The 13,146-nt window shown below is 43.9% G+C and overlaps 1 protein-coding gene across 7 annotated transcripts in view; it reads left to right on the top strand.

The window, feature by feature from the left end:
* The window catches only part of LOC110492587 (GRIP1-associated protein 1), a 94,428-nt gene extending 81,282 nt beyond the window's left edge, over positions 1-13,146 (top strand). For all 7 annotated transcript variants that reach the window (XM_036947598.1, XM_036947595.1, XM_036947599.1 and 4 more), the window contains 2 exons: positions 7,061-7,245; positions 10,963-13,146. In XM_036947598.1, coding sequence (XP_036803493.1) covers positions 7,061-7,245; positions 10,963-11,040 — 263 coding nt within the window. In that variant the 3' untranslated portion in view covers positions 11,041-13,146. The remainder of the gene's footprint in view (positions 1-7,060; positions 7,246-10,962) is intronic.

Genomic DNA, 13,146 nt, shown 5'->3' on the forward strand with positions numbered 1-13,146 from the left:
CGTTCACGTGAGAGGGAGCTCACATTCCATTGCTTTTCTACAGACAAATGAATTCTCCGGTTGGAACATTATTGAAGATTTATGTTAAAAACATCCTAAAGATTGTTTCTATACATCTACATCTAGTTCTACGAACTGTAACGGAACTTTTTGACATTTTGTCTGCTCCTAGTGACCACGCTTCGCGAGGTTGGATTTGTTTACAAAATGCGCTAACAAAAGTAGCTATTTGGACATAAATGATGGACATTATCGAACAAAACAAACATTTATTGTGGAACTGGGATTCCTGGGAGTGCATTCTGATGAAGATCATCAAAGGTAAGTGAATATTTATAATGTTGTTTCTGACTTCTGTTGACTGCACAAAATGGAGGATATATTTTTGGCTTCTTGGGTCTCAGGAGCGCCGTACTCAGATTATTGCATGGTTTGCTTTTTCTGACACAGCGGTTGCATTAAGGAGAAGTTTATCTAAAGTTCCATGGATAACACTTGTATTTTCATCAACATTTATAATGAGTATTTCTGTAAAATAATGTGGCTCTCTGCAAAATCACCGGATGTTTTTGGAACTAGTGAACATAACGCGCCAATGTGTACTGAGATTTATTTTATATAAATATGAACTTTATCGAACAAAACGTACATGTATTGTTTAACATGAAGTCCTATGAGTGTCATCTGATGAAGATCATCAAAGGTTAGTGATTAATTCTATCTCTTTCTGATTTTTGTGACCCCACTCTTTGGCTGGAAAAATGGCTGTGTTTTTCTGTGACTTGGCTCTGACCTAACATAATCGTTTGTGGTGCTTTCGCTGTAAAGCCTATTTGAAATCGGACACTGTGGTGGGATTAACAACAAGATTACCTTTGAAATGGTATAAGATACTTGTATTTTTTTTATTGTGAGATTACTGTTTGAATTTGGCGCCCTGCACTTTCACTGGCTGTTGTCATATCGATTCCGTTAACAGGATCTCAGCCCTAAGAAGTTTTTTAAAGGGGTACTTCAGGATTTTGGCAATGAAGCCCTTTTCCTACTTCCTCAGTAGATGGATCATGGATACCATTTCTATATCTCTGCGTGCAGTTTGAAGGATGTTGCTAACTAGCATTTTTTAATTTTTTTTTATTTAAACTTTATTTAACCAGGCAAGTCAGTTAGAACAAATTCTTATTTACAATGACGGCCTAGGAACAGTGGGTTAACTGCCTTGTTCAGGGGCAGAACGACATATTTATACCATGTCAGCTCGAGGATTCAATCTAGCACCTTTTCGGTTACTGGCCCAACACTCTAACCACTAGGCTACCTGCCGCCCTAAAGCATTAGCTCAATGACTGGAAGTATATAAAACTGCTAGGATGCTAGTAGATACCATAGACTTCTAGTCGTTGTGCTGAGCATCGGCTGGCAAAACTACCTCTTAACTTCCTTCCTACTGGATGCAGAGACATAAAAATGTTATCCATGAGTTCATCTGACTCTGGGTCAGTAGATAAAGGGCTTTATCTACTTCCCCTGAGTCAGATGAAGGGCTTCATTGCCAAAATCCCAAAGTATCCCTTTAACTGTTGGAACTAATGTCTCCATTATCAATGTGTTGTCACTTACTCTGCTGAGCAGCTTTTTCTTGTTGAGACAGCTCTTCCTTTATCAGCCACAGTACTGAAACACAATGTTGATTTGTCACGGGAAACACGGTGAACTAAAATGAACATTTTCTAAAATATTAAATACACATTTCCAAAGTGTCACACATGACTTGCATGCACCCCTGTACACACACACACACACACACACACACACACACACACATTTAATCTAGAGAAAGTTACCCTAGCATCTCCTCAGTGGGCTTGATGTTTTAAGTGTCAGATTGTGAAAGGCGATCTTGATTGGATGTGCCCGTCTCAACTGAGAGACGTGTCTCAGCATTAGGCTGACAAAGAGTACCCTTTACAACGCTGGCAACCGACGCTGTTCAGACGATCTCTGCTCTTGACCCGTGTTGAACCCAGCTTAACAGTGTGGCAGTTCAGCAGGGAGCTGACTTCATGGCCAGCGGAGCACTGTGCACCCTTCAAGTAGGGGACCTTGTGTCTACAAGGAGCTGACAATGCCATCAACTCCCCCAATAGAAAACATGTCCTCAATTAATCATGCCATTAGCTTGTCCAGTTACAATATCACGTCAATGACGGCTGTCATGATCTTTAAGTAAAGCCTACTGCGTTTAGGGTTACAGCTGCTTTGACGAGGGCTGTGGCAACTGTGCACGCCCTTATCCAATTCAGAGGTGCATATTGAAGATATTGGAAGAACTGTCCACATTTACTTTTCGTCAGCCAACAAGATGAGTAGGTCTAACCAACAGCAAAAGCACTAGCCCCTATAGTACAAAAGTCAGTCAACCTATTCTCTGCGAGAAATAAATACTCCATACATAGTCTGGGACAGCTGTGGGATGCTATAGATCCCAAATTAATACAACCACTAGCATCAATAAAACCTTTTTCATGCAATGTGGCTGACACAACAGATCAGAACGTTTAGGTTAAACTATTAGGCTATTTCTTCACATTATAAGCGCAGCAATGCACACATGGTAGTAGGCTATAAGCGTGACTGTTCCATTAGCAGAAAACACCATTATCAAAATTGACAGCAAATGCAATTATGCATGTAATGCTTTTATTATAAAGTTATATAATGTTAAATTATCTTCCCCAAACTTGAAACTCGCACGCTGCTTAAAAATGCCAGTTAGGCTCTACACCCCTTGTAAAGCGGATTAATGTGCTTCATTTTAAGATGTTATTTGGCCACTTTAGTTGTGATACAAACCTTATTGAGAGAGCCAAGCCTATGGGTTCGTAGCTTCAACCCCACAGCACGCACACCAATTGATTAATGAACTGCTGAATGTCTATTTTTTTTCTCTCTTGCTTTGTTTGCTCTTTTCAGTATTGTGTCTTATCTTTGATAGCTAATGCTTAGAGAAGAGCTTATGTCAAGTGTTGCAGTGTTGTGGTTGCAAGCCTTCTTTTGGGGTGTTGCTATAGGCCATCAAGTGCTAACAGTCAGTATCTAAATAAGATATGTGAAATGCTTGATAGTGTATGTGATGTTAACAGAGAGATCTACTTTCTTGGGGACCTGAACATTGACTGGTTTTCATCAAACTGTCTGCTCAACAGGAAGCTTCTCACTGTTTCCAGTGCCTGTAAATCTGGTTCAGGTTATTAATCAACCTACCAGGGTGTTTACAAACACTACAGGAACAAGATCATCACATGTATCGATCATGTTTTTATTAATACTGTAGAACGTTGTTCTAAATCTGTGTCCGTACCCGTTGGATGCAGTGATCACAATATAGTAGCAATATCCAGGAAAGCCACATTTCAAAATGTTGGGCCTAAAATAGTGTATAATAGATCATACAAAATATTTAGCTGTGACTCCTATGTGGATGATGTTAAAAATATTTGTTGGTCTGATATGATTAATAAGGAGCATCCAGACACTGCACTTGATTGAATTTATGAAATTGCTTCTTCCAATTATTGATAAACATGAACCTGTTAAGAAACTGACTGTTAGAACTGTTAAGGCTCCATGGATTGATGAGGAATTGAACAACTGTATGGTTGAAAGAAATGGGGAAAAAGCAGTGGCTAATAAGTCTGGCTGTACATCTGACTGGCTGACTTACTGCAAATTGAGAAATTATGTGACTAAACTCAACAAAAAGCCAAGCACAATGACATAAAGACATTCAATGCCATCTTCCATCAAATCAGATGGCTTATTTATCACAAAGCCATTAATGTTGCCAATTACAAGGGATATGGTCACCTATCAGACTATTCTTGATTTAATCTTCTTTACATATACTAAATAATATATGTGACATTTGTTTTGATTTAGAATTGACCACTATCATGCACCTGAATCGAAACAGGGGACCTCTTTGGTCCTTTTAAAAACCTGATGTATGTAAAAAATATTGTGTGCTATAGCTTGGAAATGAATAAATGTGACTGGATGACATGTTTCCAGTACTAGGGCTGTTTTCCTAAAGAAGTTAACTCCACTTTGTGTTTTGTTTCCTTGCCACGGTACTAAAAAGTATCGCGGTTCTGGTATCATCCTGGGCCTTGAACAGTTTCTCAACTTTGATGTTTCATTAAATAGCTACATTTCACTCCTTTATTCAACTTAAACTTCCAGAAACACTTTCGATGACCTTGTAATGCATTGTAAATATGTACAGTTGAAGTCGGAAGTTTATATACACTTAGGTTGTAGTCATTAAAACTTGTTTTTCAACCACTCCACAAATGTTTTGTTAACAAACTATAGTTTTGGCAAGTCGGTTAGGACATCTACTTTGTGCATAACACAAGTCATTTTTCCAACAATTGTTTAGACAGATTATTTCACTTCAAGGCCTACCTTCAAACTCAGTGTATCTTTGCTTGACATCATGGGAGAATCAAAAGAAATCAGCCAAGACCTCATCAAAAAATTGTAACCTCCACAAGTCTAGTTCATCCTTGGGAGCAATTTCCGAATGCCTGAAGGTACCACGTTCATCTGTACAAACAATAGTATGCATGTATTAACGCCATGGGACCACACAGCCGTCATACCACTCAGGAAGGAGATCTTCTGTCTCTTAGAGATGAATGTACTTTGGTGCGAAAAGTGCAAATCAATCCCAGAACAACAGGAAGGACCTTGTGAAGATGCTGGAGTTAACCGGTACAAAAGTACCTTTATCCACAGTAAAACGAGTCCTAAATCGACATAACCTGAAAAGCCGCTCAGCAAGGAAGAAGCCAATGCTCCGAAACCGCCATAAAGAAGCCAGACTACGGTTTACAACTGCACATGGTGACAAAGATCATACTTTTTGGAGAAATGTCCTCTGGTCTGATAAAACAAAAACAGAACTGTTTGGCCGTAATGACCATCGTTATGTTTGAAGGAAAAGGGGGAGGCTTGCAAGCCAAAGAACACCATCCCAACCATGAAGCACGGGGGTGGCAGCATCATGTTGTGGGGGTGCTTTGCTACAGGAGGGATTGGTGCACTTCACAAAATAGAAGGCATCATAAGGGAGGGGAATTATGTGGATATATTGAAGCAACATCTCAAGACATCAGTCTATGTAATTTGAGCCACTGGGGAATGTGATGAAAGAAATAAAAACAGAAATAAATCACTCTACTATTTATTCTGACATTTCACGTTCTTAAAATAAAGTGGTGATCCTAACTGACCTAGGACAGGGAATTTTTTACTCTGGTTAAATATCAGGAATTGTGAAAAACGGAGTTTAAATGTATTTTGCTAAGGTGTATGTAAACGTCCGACTTCAACTGTAGGTCCTAGTTTAAAGGAACCGTAAATACATACTCTACATGACCAAAAGTAGGCATGGCTCGCAGTCAGCATTCCAATTCATCCCAAAGGTGTTCGATGGGGTTGAGGTCAGTGCTTTGTGCAGACCAGTCAAGTTCTTCCATACCAATCGCAACAATGCATTTCTGCGTCGACCTTGTTTTTGTGCACGGGGGCATTGTCATGCTAAAACAGGAAAGGGCCTTCCTCAAACTGTTGCCACAACGTTGGAATTACATTATTATCTAGAATGTCATTGTATCCTGTAGAGTTGAGATTTCCCTTCACTGGAAGTAAGGGGCCTAGCCGAACCATGAAGAACAACCCCAGACCATTATTCCTTCTCCACCAATCTTTACATTTGGCACTATGCATTCATGGAGATAGTGTTCTCCTGGCATCCGCAAAACCCAGATTCGTCCAGCGAACTGCAAGATCCTGACGCGTGTCATCACTCCAGATAACGTGTTTCCACTGCTTCAGAGTACAATGGTGGCGAGCTTTACACCACTCCAGCTGATGCTTTGCATTGCGCTTGGTGATCTTAGGCTTGTGTGCGGCTGTTAGGCCATCGAAACCCATTTCATAAAGCTCTCGTTTAACAGTTATTGTGCCGACGTTACTTCCAGAGGCAGTTTGGAACTTGGTAGTTGCAACCGAGGACAGATGATTTTTATGCGGTACGCGCTTCAGCACTCGCTGTTCCCGTTCTGTGAGCTTGTGTGGTCTACCACTTTGTGGCTGAGCCGTTGTTGTTCCTAAACATTTCCACTTCACAAGAACAGCACTTACAGTTGATCAGGGCAGCTCTAGCGAAGCAGAAATTTGACCAACTGACTTACTGGAAAGATGGCATGTTATGACAGTGCCACGTTGAAAGTCACTGAGCTCTTCAGTAAGGCCATTCTACTGCCAATGTTTGTCTATGGAGATTGCATGGCTGTGTGCTTGATTTTATACACCCGACAGCAACGGCTGTGGCTGAAATAGACGGATCCAGCATTTTGAAAGGGTGTCCACATACTTTTGTATTTATAGTGTGTGTGTGTTTTAAGTCTACCATGGGTATGCTAGACGACCTAAACACATTATCACACAGGAGGTTCACAGTTTTTTTTCTCAACTGTCATTGTTTGGCAATAGATCTATATCTGCCTTGTAGAGCATCTCTAGTGTTGTCTTTTCAAATGGTATCGGACGCGAGGAACAATATCTCATTAGTCAGACAGATAACTGCTCAGTCCCTTTCGTATACTGTTGAGGGGTTTAAAGTACCTAACCAGGGATCTTCAGCAGGGCATACTCCTCCCAGAATAGATTGACTAGAATCAACTCACAGACCATATGGTAATGGGCCTGCTGCATAAAGTTATCAAGGGATTTAGATGTCGGCTAATGGATGGGTGATACTGCTGCATTTGGAACATTGATCTCAACATGTACTACAACTGATTCACATTGAATGAATTGCATGCATCACTGACAAATTAAATGTACATTAGATATAATTTATAAGGCAGTTTTAACTAGGGCCCTTGGTTATTTCCTGGGTTGGTCTCGAGGAACAACTGCTGGCTCTTGTTCAATGAAGCATGGCTGTGAATTGTCCCTTTGAGTAACGTGTACCTTCTCTCCCCTGCAGCACATGGTGCACATGGTGCAACGTCGGTTGCCCATCACGTGGGCCAGGTGGGGGGACATGGTCATGGCTTGGGCTCTGTGCTCAGGGACCTGGTGAAGCCTGGGGACGAGAACATGCGGGAAATGAACAAGAAGCTGCAGAACATGCTGGAGGAACAGCTGACCAAGAACATGCATTTACAGAAGGTAGGCAAACACTACGGGAGGTGGGCCACACTACGGGAGGTGGGCCACACTACGGGAGGTGGGCCACACTACGGGAGGTGGGCCACACTACGGGAGGTACACTGCGGTGAAAAACTATTTGCCTCCTTTCTGATTTTTGCAAAAAATTTAATACTGAATGTTTTCAGATCTTCAACCAAAACCTAATATTATATAAAGGGAACCTGAGTTTACAAATAACAACAAAAATAAAAACATTTTGAAACTGAATACAGGAATACAATATTCCAAACACATGAAAATGGTTGAATATTAACACATTTGAGGTTTTGGAATAGCCTAGTTAAAGTCCAGACCTAATCCCAGTTGATGTTGTGGCAGCACTTGAAACAAGCAGTTCATGCTTGAAAACCCACAAATGTCACTAAGTTAAAGCAGGTCTTCATGCAGGAGTGGGCCAAAATTCTTCCACAGTGATGTGACAGACTGATCAACAACTGCAAAAAGCATTAGCTGAAGGTGGCACAGCCAGTTATTGAGTGTAACGGGGTAATTCCTTTTTCACACAGGGGAATTGAGTGTTACATAACTTTAATTAAATAAATAAAATAAGTATACTTTTTTTGTTATTTGTAAAAATGAGGTTCCCTTTATCTAATATTAGAAGACCTGAAAAACATTCAGCATTAAAAATATGCAAACATTTTGAAAATCAGAAAAGGGGACAAATACTTTTTCACAGCACTGTATGCTACACTGCAGAAGGTAGGCAGGGCTACACTGCAGAAGGTAGGCGGGGCTACACTGCAGAAAGTAAGCGGGGCTACACTGTAGAAGGTAGGCGGGCTGCACTGCGGAAGGTAGGCGGGGCTGCACTGCGGAAGGTAGGCGGGGCTGCACTGCGGAAGGTAGGCGGGGCTGCACTGCGGAAGGTAGGCGGGGCTGCACTGCGGAAGGTAGGCGGGGCTGCACTGAGGAAGGTAGGCGGGCTGCACTGCGGAAGGTAGGCGGGCTGCACTGCGGAAGGTAGGCGGGCTGCACTGCGGAAGGTAGGCGGGGCTGCACTACAGATGAGTTGATGTGTGGGGATCCATACCAAGGGCCATATGTGTGACTTTGGGAGATGTGTATAGTCAGTCAGTGTGACTGTGTAGGTGGCCTGCCTGCCTGCTGTCATCCAGCCCTGAGACTAGCGCACCATAGAGGTTATTATTCATCACAGGCCAAGGCGTTGGCGCACTGCCTTAATGTTCAAATGGGTTTATATGCAGGAATAGAAATGGACCTCCTCCATGCAAAGTATGGTGGTGCAGTCTCTTGTTTGATTGGATTACAGTGTGGTGTTTCCATCATCATGCAGATTATTACCTCAGAACATGAACCTATCAAATTTCTCCTGGCCTTTTGAGGAACTGTGCTGAACTAATCGGTGGTGGGGGTGGTAACTGACCCTGTTTATTGTTGCATCAATGATACAGTTCTCTGTTGATATTTATAGTGTGTGTGTGTGTGTGCTGGTTAGCTACTTTGAGGGATGTAGTGCTGTAGTAGGTCTTGGAGACAGTCTAGGTTCTTGGCTGTGTGGTTTGTAACTCCCACGGGGAGTTGTAGGTTACACAAACAACCGGCTTTAACCTTGGCTTGGAAGACACCTGAGAAATTTGGGACAGGGCCTGCCGGCACTCTGGCTCTGCTAATTTTCTAGATAACTTAGAATAGCTGTCAGTGTGTCCATAAAAATAAATCAAGTCTGATATTCGGTTGCAGCCGTCCTCCTCTGGATCTTTGATTTACAGACAGCCGATGATCCTCTTTGATGTTCTCCATTGTAAATATGATCATTTAAGCATGGTAAATATTCTGGGAACGTCGTCACGCATTTGTTTTATGCAGATGGGAGGGGAGCTCAATTACAGTTCCCAAAAAATTAGACTAGTTGTGGAAGAAGAGGCTGCAGGCTCTGACATAAGCAGCCCTACGCTGGTGGCTAGTTGTGGAAGGGGCTGCAGGCTCTGACATAAGCAGCCCTACTCTGGTGGCTAGTTGTGGAAGAAGAGGCTGCAGGCTCTGACATAAGCAGCCCTACGCTGGTGGCTAGTTGTGGAAGAAGAGGCTGCAGGCTCTGACATAAGCAGCCCTGCTCTGGTGGCTAGTTGTGGAAGAAGAGGCTGCAGGCTCTGACATAAGCAGCCCTGCTCTGGTGGCTAGTTGTGCCAGACTTGTTAACAGCAATGTAACTGTTTGCTTTTATCCAAATTAAATGAGAAAATCCTGATCTAATTAAGCACTTATGAGAGAAAGCTGTAGGGGAGAGCAACCATGTAGAGCCACCCTCATTCCTCTCCTCTTCCACTTCTCCTTCCCCCGTCCCTCCTTCCCCCGTCCCACTCTCACCGTCCCTCCTTCCCCCGTCCCTCCTTCCCCCGTCCCACTCTCCCCGTCCCTCCTTTCCCCGTCCCTCCTTCCCCCGTCCCACTCTCCCCGTCCCTCCTTCCCCTGTCCCACTCTCACCGTCCCTCCTTCCCCCGTCCCTCCTTCCCCCGTCCCACTCTCACCGTCCCTCCTTCCCCCGTCCCACTCTCACCGTCCCTCCTTCCCCCGTCCCTCCTTCCCCCGTCCCTCCTTCCCCCGTCCCACTCTCACCGTCCCTCCTTCCCCCGTCCCACTTTCACCGTCCCTCCTTCCCCCGTCCCACTCTCACCGTCCCTCCTTCCTTCCCCATCCCTCCCTCCCTCACCGTCCCTCCTTCCCCCGTCCCACTCTCACCGTCCCTCCTTCCCCCGTCCCACGCTCACCGTCCCTCCTTCCTTCCCCATCCCTCCCTCCCTCACCGTCCCTCCTTCCCCCGTCCCACTTTCACCGTCCCTCCTTCCCCCGTCCCACTCTCACCGTCCCTCCTTCCTTCCCCATCCCTCCCTCCCTCACCGTCCCTCCTTCCCCCGTCCCACTTTCACCGTCCCTCCTTCCCCCGTCCCACTCTCACCGTCCCTCCTTCCTTCCCCATCCCTCCCTCCCTCACCGTCCCTCCTTCCCCCGTCCCACTTTTACCGTCCCTCCTTCCCCCGTCCCACTCTCACCGTCCCTCCTTCCTTCCCCATCCCTCCCTCCCTCACCGTCCCTCCCTCACCGCTGCTACCAAGTAGCCTTTCAGCCATGGGCTCCTAATCGTGTGCTGGAGCATGATGAAGCCGTGTCGCAGCCCACAAAGTGCAGAATGACAAAGGGTGCTGTGATGATTGCGCTCGATACTGGTGAACCTGTAGGTGGGCAGGTTCACCCCCCATCCTCTCTATGGATTTGGTGGGCAGCGGCAAGCAGCGAGTCATGAATATTCAGTGCCTGTTGGAGCCACTAGCCCAGAAACAAACAGCCCTGTTAATATTTGATGGCTCTTGCTTTAGAGTGAGCACACAGAGGGAGGGACATTGGCTTTTTCTGGTAAGAGATTGCAGCTGAACCTGAGTCTGTCTGCTAAATGGCTCCCCTGCACCCTGGCTGAAGGAAATGTTGATTTGGTTGATATTATATAGTCTCCATGCTACAATTGTCAATGTTACAGTTGTTTCCCAACACCTTGCATGAACTCTCTGATGTTTGGTATTTCATTAGCTACAGTACTTCAGAATGAGCGAGGATGAAAGAGTTTTGGATATGAAAATGCCAGGAATGAACAGAGGTTTTGGTTTGCTACTCAGCTTTGTGGTATTAAAATAGCAATTTATGTTTGTCTTTTTTTAGGACCTTGAAGTTCTGTCTCAGGAGATTGTCCGTTTAAGTAAAGACTCAAGTCCTGGAGCTGGCTCAGCTACGGACTAAAAGACTGGAACAAGTCCCTCCTCTCTGCCCTCTCTCTTCACCTGTTTCTGTGGCCAACAAGAGGACATTACCTAACTGACTGACTGAACCTCTGTCTGGGAACACAGATGAAAGGAGGGGGGTAGGAAGGGGTTATTGCTCTTGAAACTGCTTTACTGCTGAATGTACTTACTGTAACATGTCTTGGATCTTACTGTGGTATTGTGATCTGACTTCTGTCTGTCTGCACTCTCTGCCTCCCCACTCTGGTGTTGATCTGACTTCTGTCTGTCTGCACTCTCTGCCTCCCCACTCTGGTGTTGATCTGAAGAACGGCAGAAGGCAACTATGTCTGGATGCCAGAACACAGTGCTTTACTGGTTCACGACTTCAAGAGATGATTTAATGTTGCGAATAACAAGAGACATCCTGCCTACTCATACAGAGGCTTAAGCTGTTGTGTTTTGCCTGTACTCTTATTCATTTCTTTATACTTTCAACTCTGCAACTCTTGTTTTTGTTTGTATAAATCCTGTATATATGAATATGAAAAATCAACTGTAGTAATTTAACTGTTCTCAGAGTAATACGTATTGTAATGAAACAGCAGGGTCGTTACAGTATTGTATATGAGCCAAAATGATTGTAAAGGTTTTATGTCCGTCATACATTCTAGATGCTGAAATGTCCAGTTTGAGTTTGTCTGGGGAAAGTGTGAGTATCCTAAAGCCAGTAGTAAAAAAATATATTTACAAAAACTCAATAACATGCATAGTGTTGAGGACTGGACCAAACCACCACTGCTTCTTGGGGAATGGACAAAACCACTCCTATCTCTGGGTCGCTGGACCACACCACCCCTGTGTCCACTCACTGGGTTAGATCTCTGTGCTCGTTTCCTTTTCATCTGCACCAGTCCCGTGACTGCAGCAGAAGCACGGAGGAGGCCTTGGCAGCTCAGCATCTGGTGTCAACATGAACATGATGTCCAACTCCACAGAGACTGGCTGGATGCCTGCTTTGTGGCCCGCTTTCAAAATGTCACTTTGGCTGCTTTCTCTATCCCCAATTAAGACTCCAGGTGTGGTTAGATTTGGACATTTAATTCCGGCTTAACTCCACTTTGATATTTTCTAAAAATATTAGATTCCAAATAAGAGGAAGCAGAGGATTCTCTGTGATGAGCAGATGAATTTGCCCCCCTGGCTGAGGTCTAACAACAGTGTCAGTTGTCTTGAGTTCAACTCTTCCTTCACTCTGGCAAAACTCATCAGTGTGCTCGCTGAGTACAACATGGACAGGAAACTCATCACCAATATTTATTATCTGCCGTCAATACCTGGCCATTACTGCGTGTCAAAAGAACTGGCCCCATGCCCTGTAGGATGAGGGAAACATGAATCATGTGAAGCGGTGCCTTCTATTTCACCTGTCTTTGACTCACTTGGCAAATGTCTTATTTTAAATGACTTCTCAACATGACTGAACAGCAGTAGCTGGGCAGATCGGATGGTATAACACAGGGTGGTCTAACACGGCGTGCATACCTACCTGTGTTAGCCTTTTATACTTTGCGACATGTTTCCCTTATCTGAGAATGTATGCACTTCATTCAGGCCTCCGTGAACACTTGTTTAGGAATGAACAGATTGGTCATTGGAAGCCCCCCCCCCCCCCAAGAATGTCTTCTCTTATGTACAAATAAGGCTGGGCGATATATCAAATTAATATGATATATTCAAATATATTTGTTGGCGTGATGTTTCAAATGCCTATGTCACAAGAATCTAGGTTTTTATTTGATGTTCATTTTTATGAGCGTTTGATGTATTTTTTTGTCTCTTCTCGCTCCACAGACACCAAGCCCCTCCCCCTCCACTCACAACAAAGACGAAAGATGACTTCTTCATCTCATACCTTTTACAGACAGCCTTTGCTTGTTTAAAAAAAAAAAGGTAATGCTTTTTAGAGTCGGGATAAGCCTCTCATACCTCCCGTGCACATGCCGGCAAGATTAGGAGTGGGAGGTGTATTTGAATAAATTCATTGAATATACACCATCACAAATATGTTTTTGGCAGGTCCTAAGAAACATAAGACTAATAAAATGTGTTTTCAAGAAGAATA

Source organism: Oncorhynchus mykiss, chromosome 16, assembly GCF_013265735.2.
Source record: "Oncorhynchus mykiss isolate Arlee chromosome 16, USDA_OmykA_1.1, whole genome shotgun sequence".
NCBI classification, from domain to species: domain Eukaryota; kingdom Metazoa; phylum Chordata; class Actinopteri; order Salmoniformes; family Salmonidae; genus Oncorhynchus; species Oncorhynchus mykiss.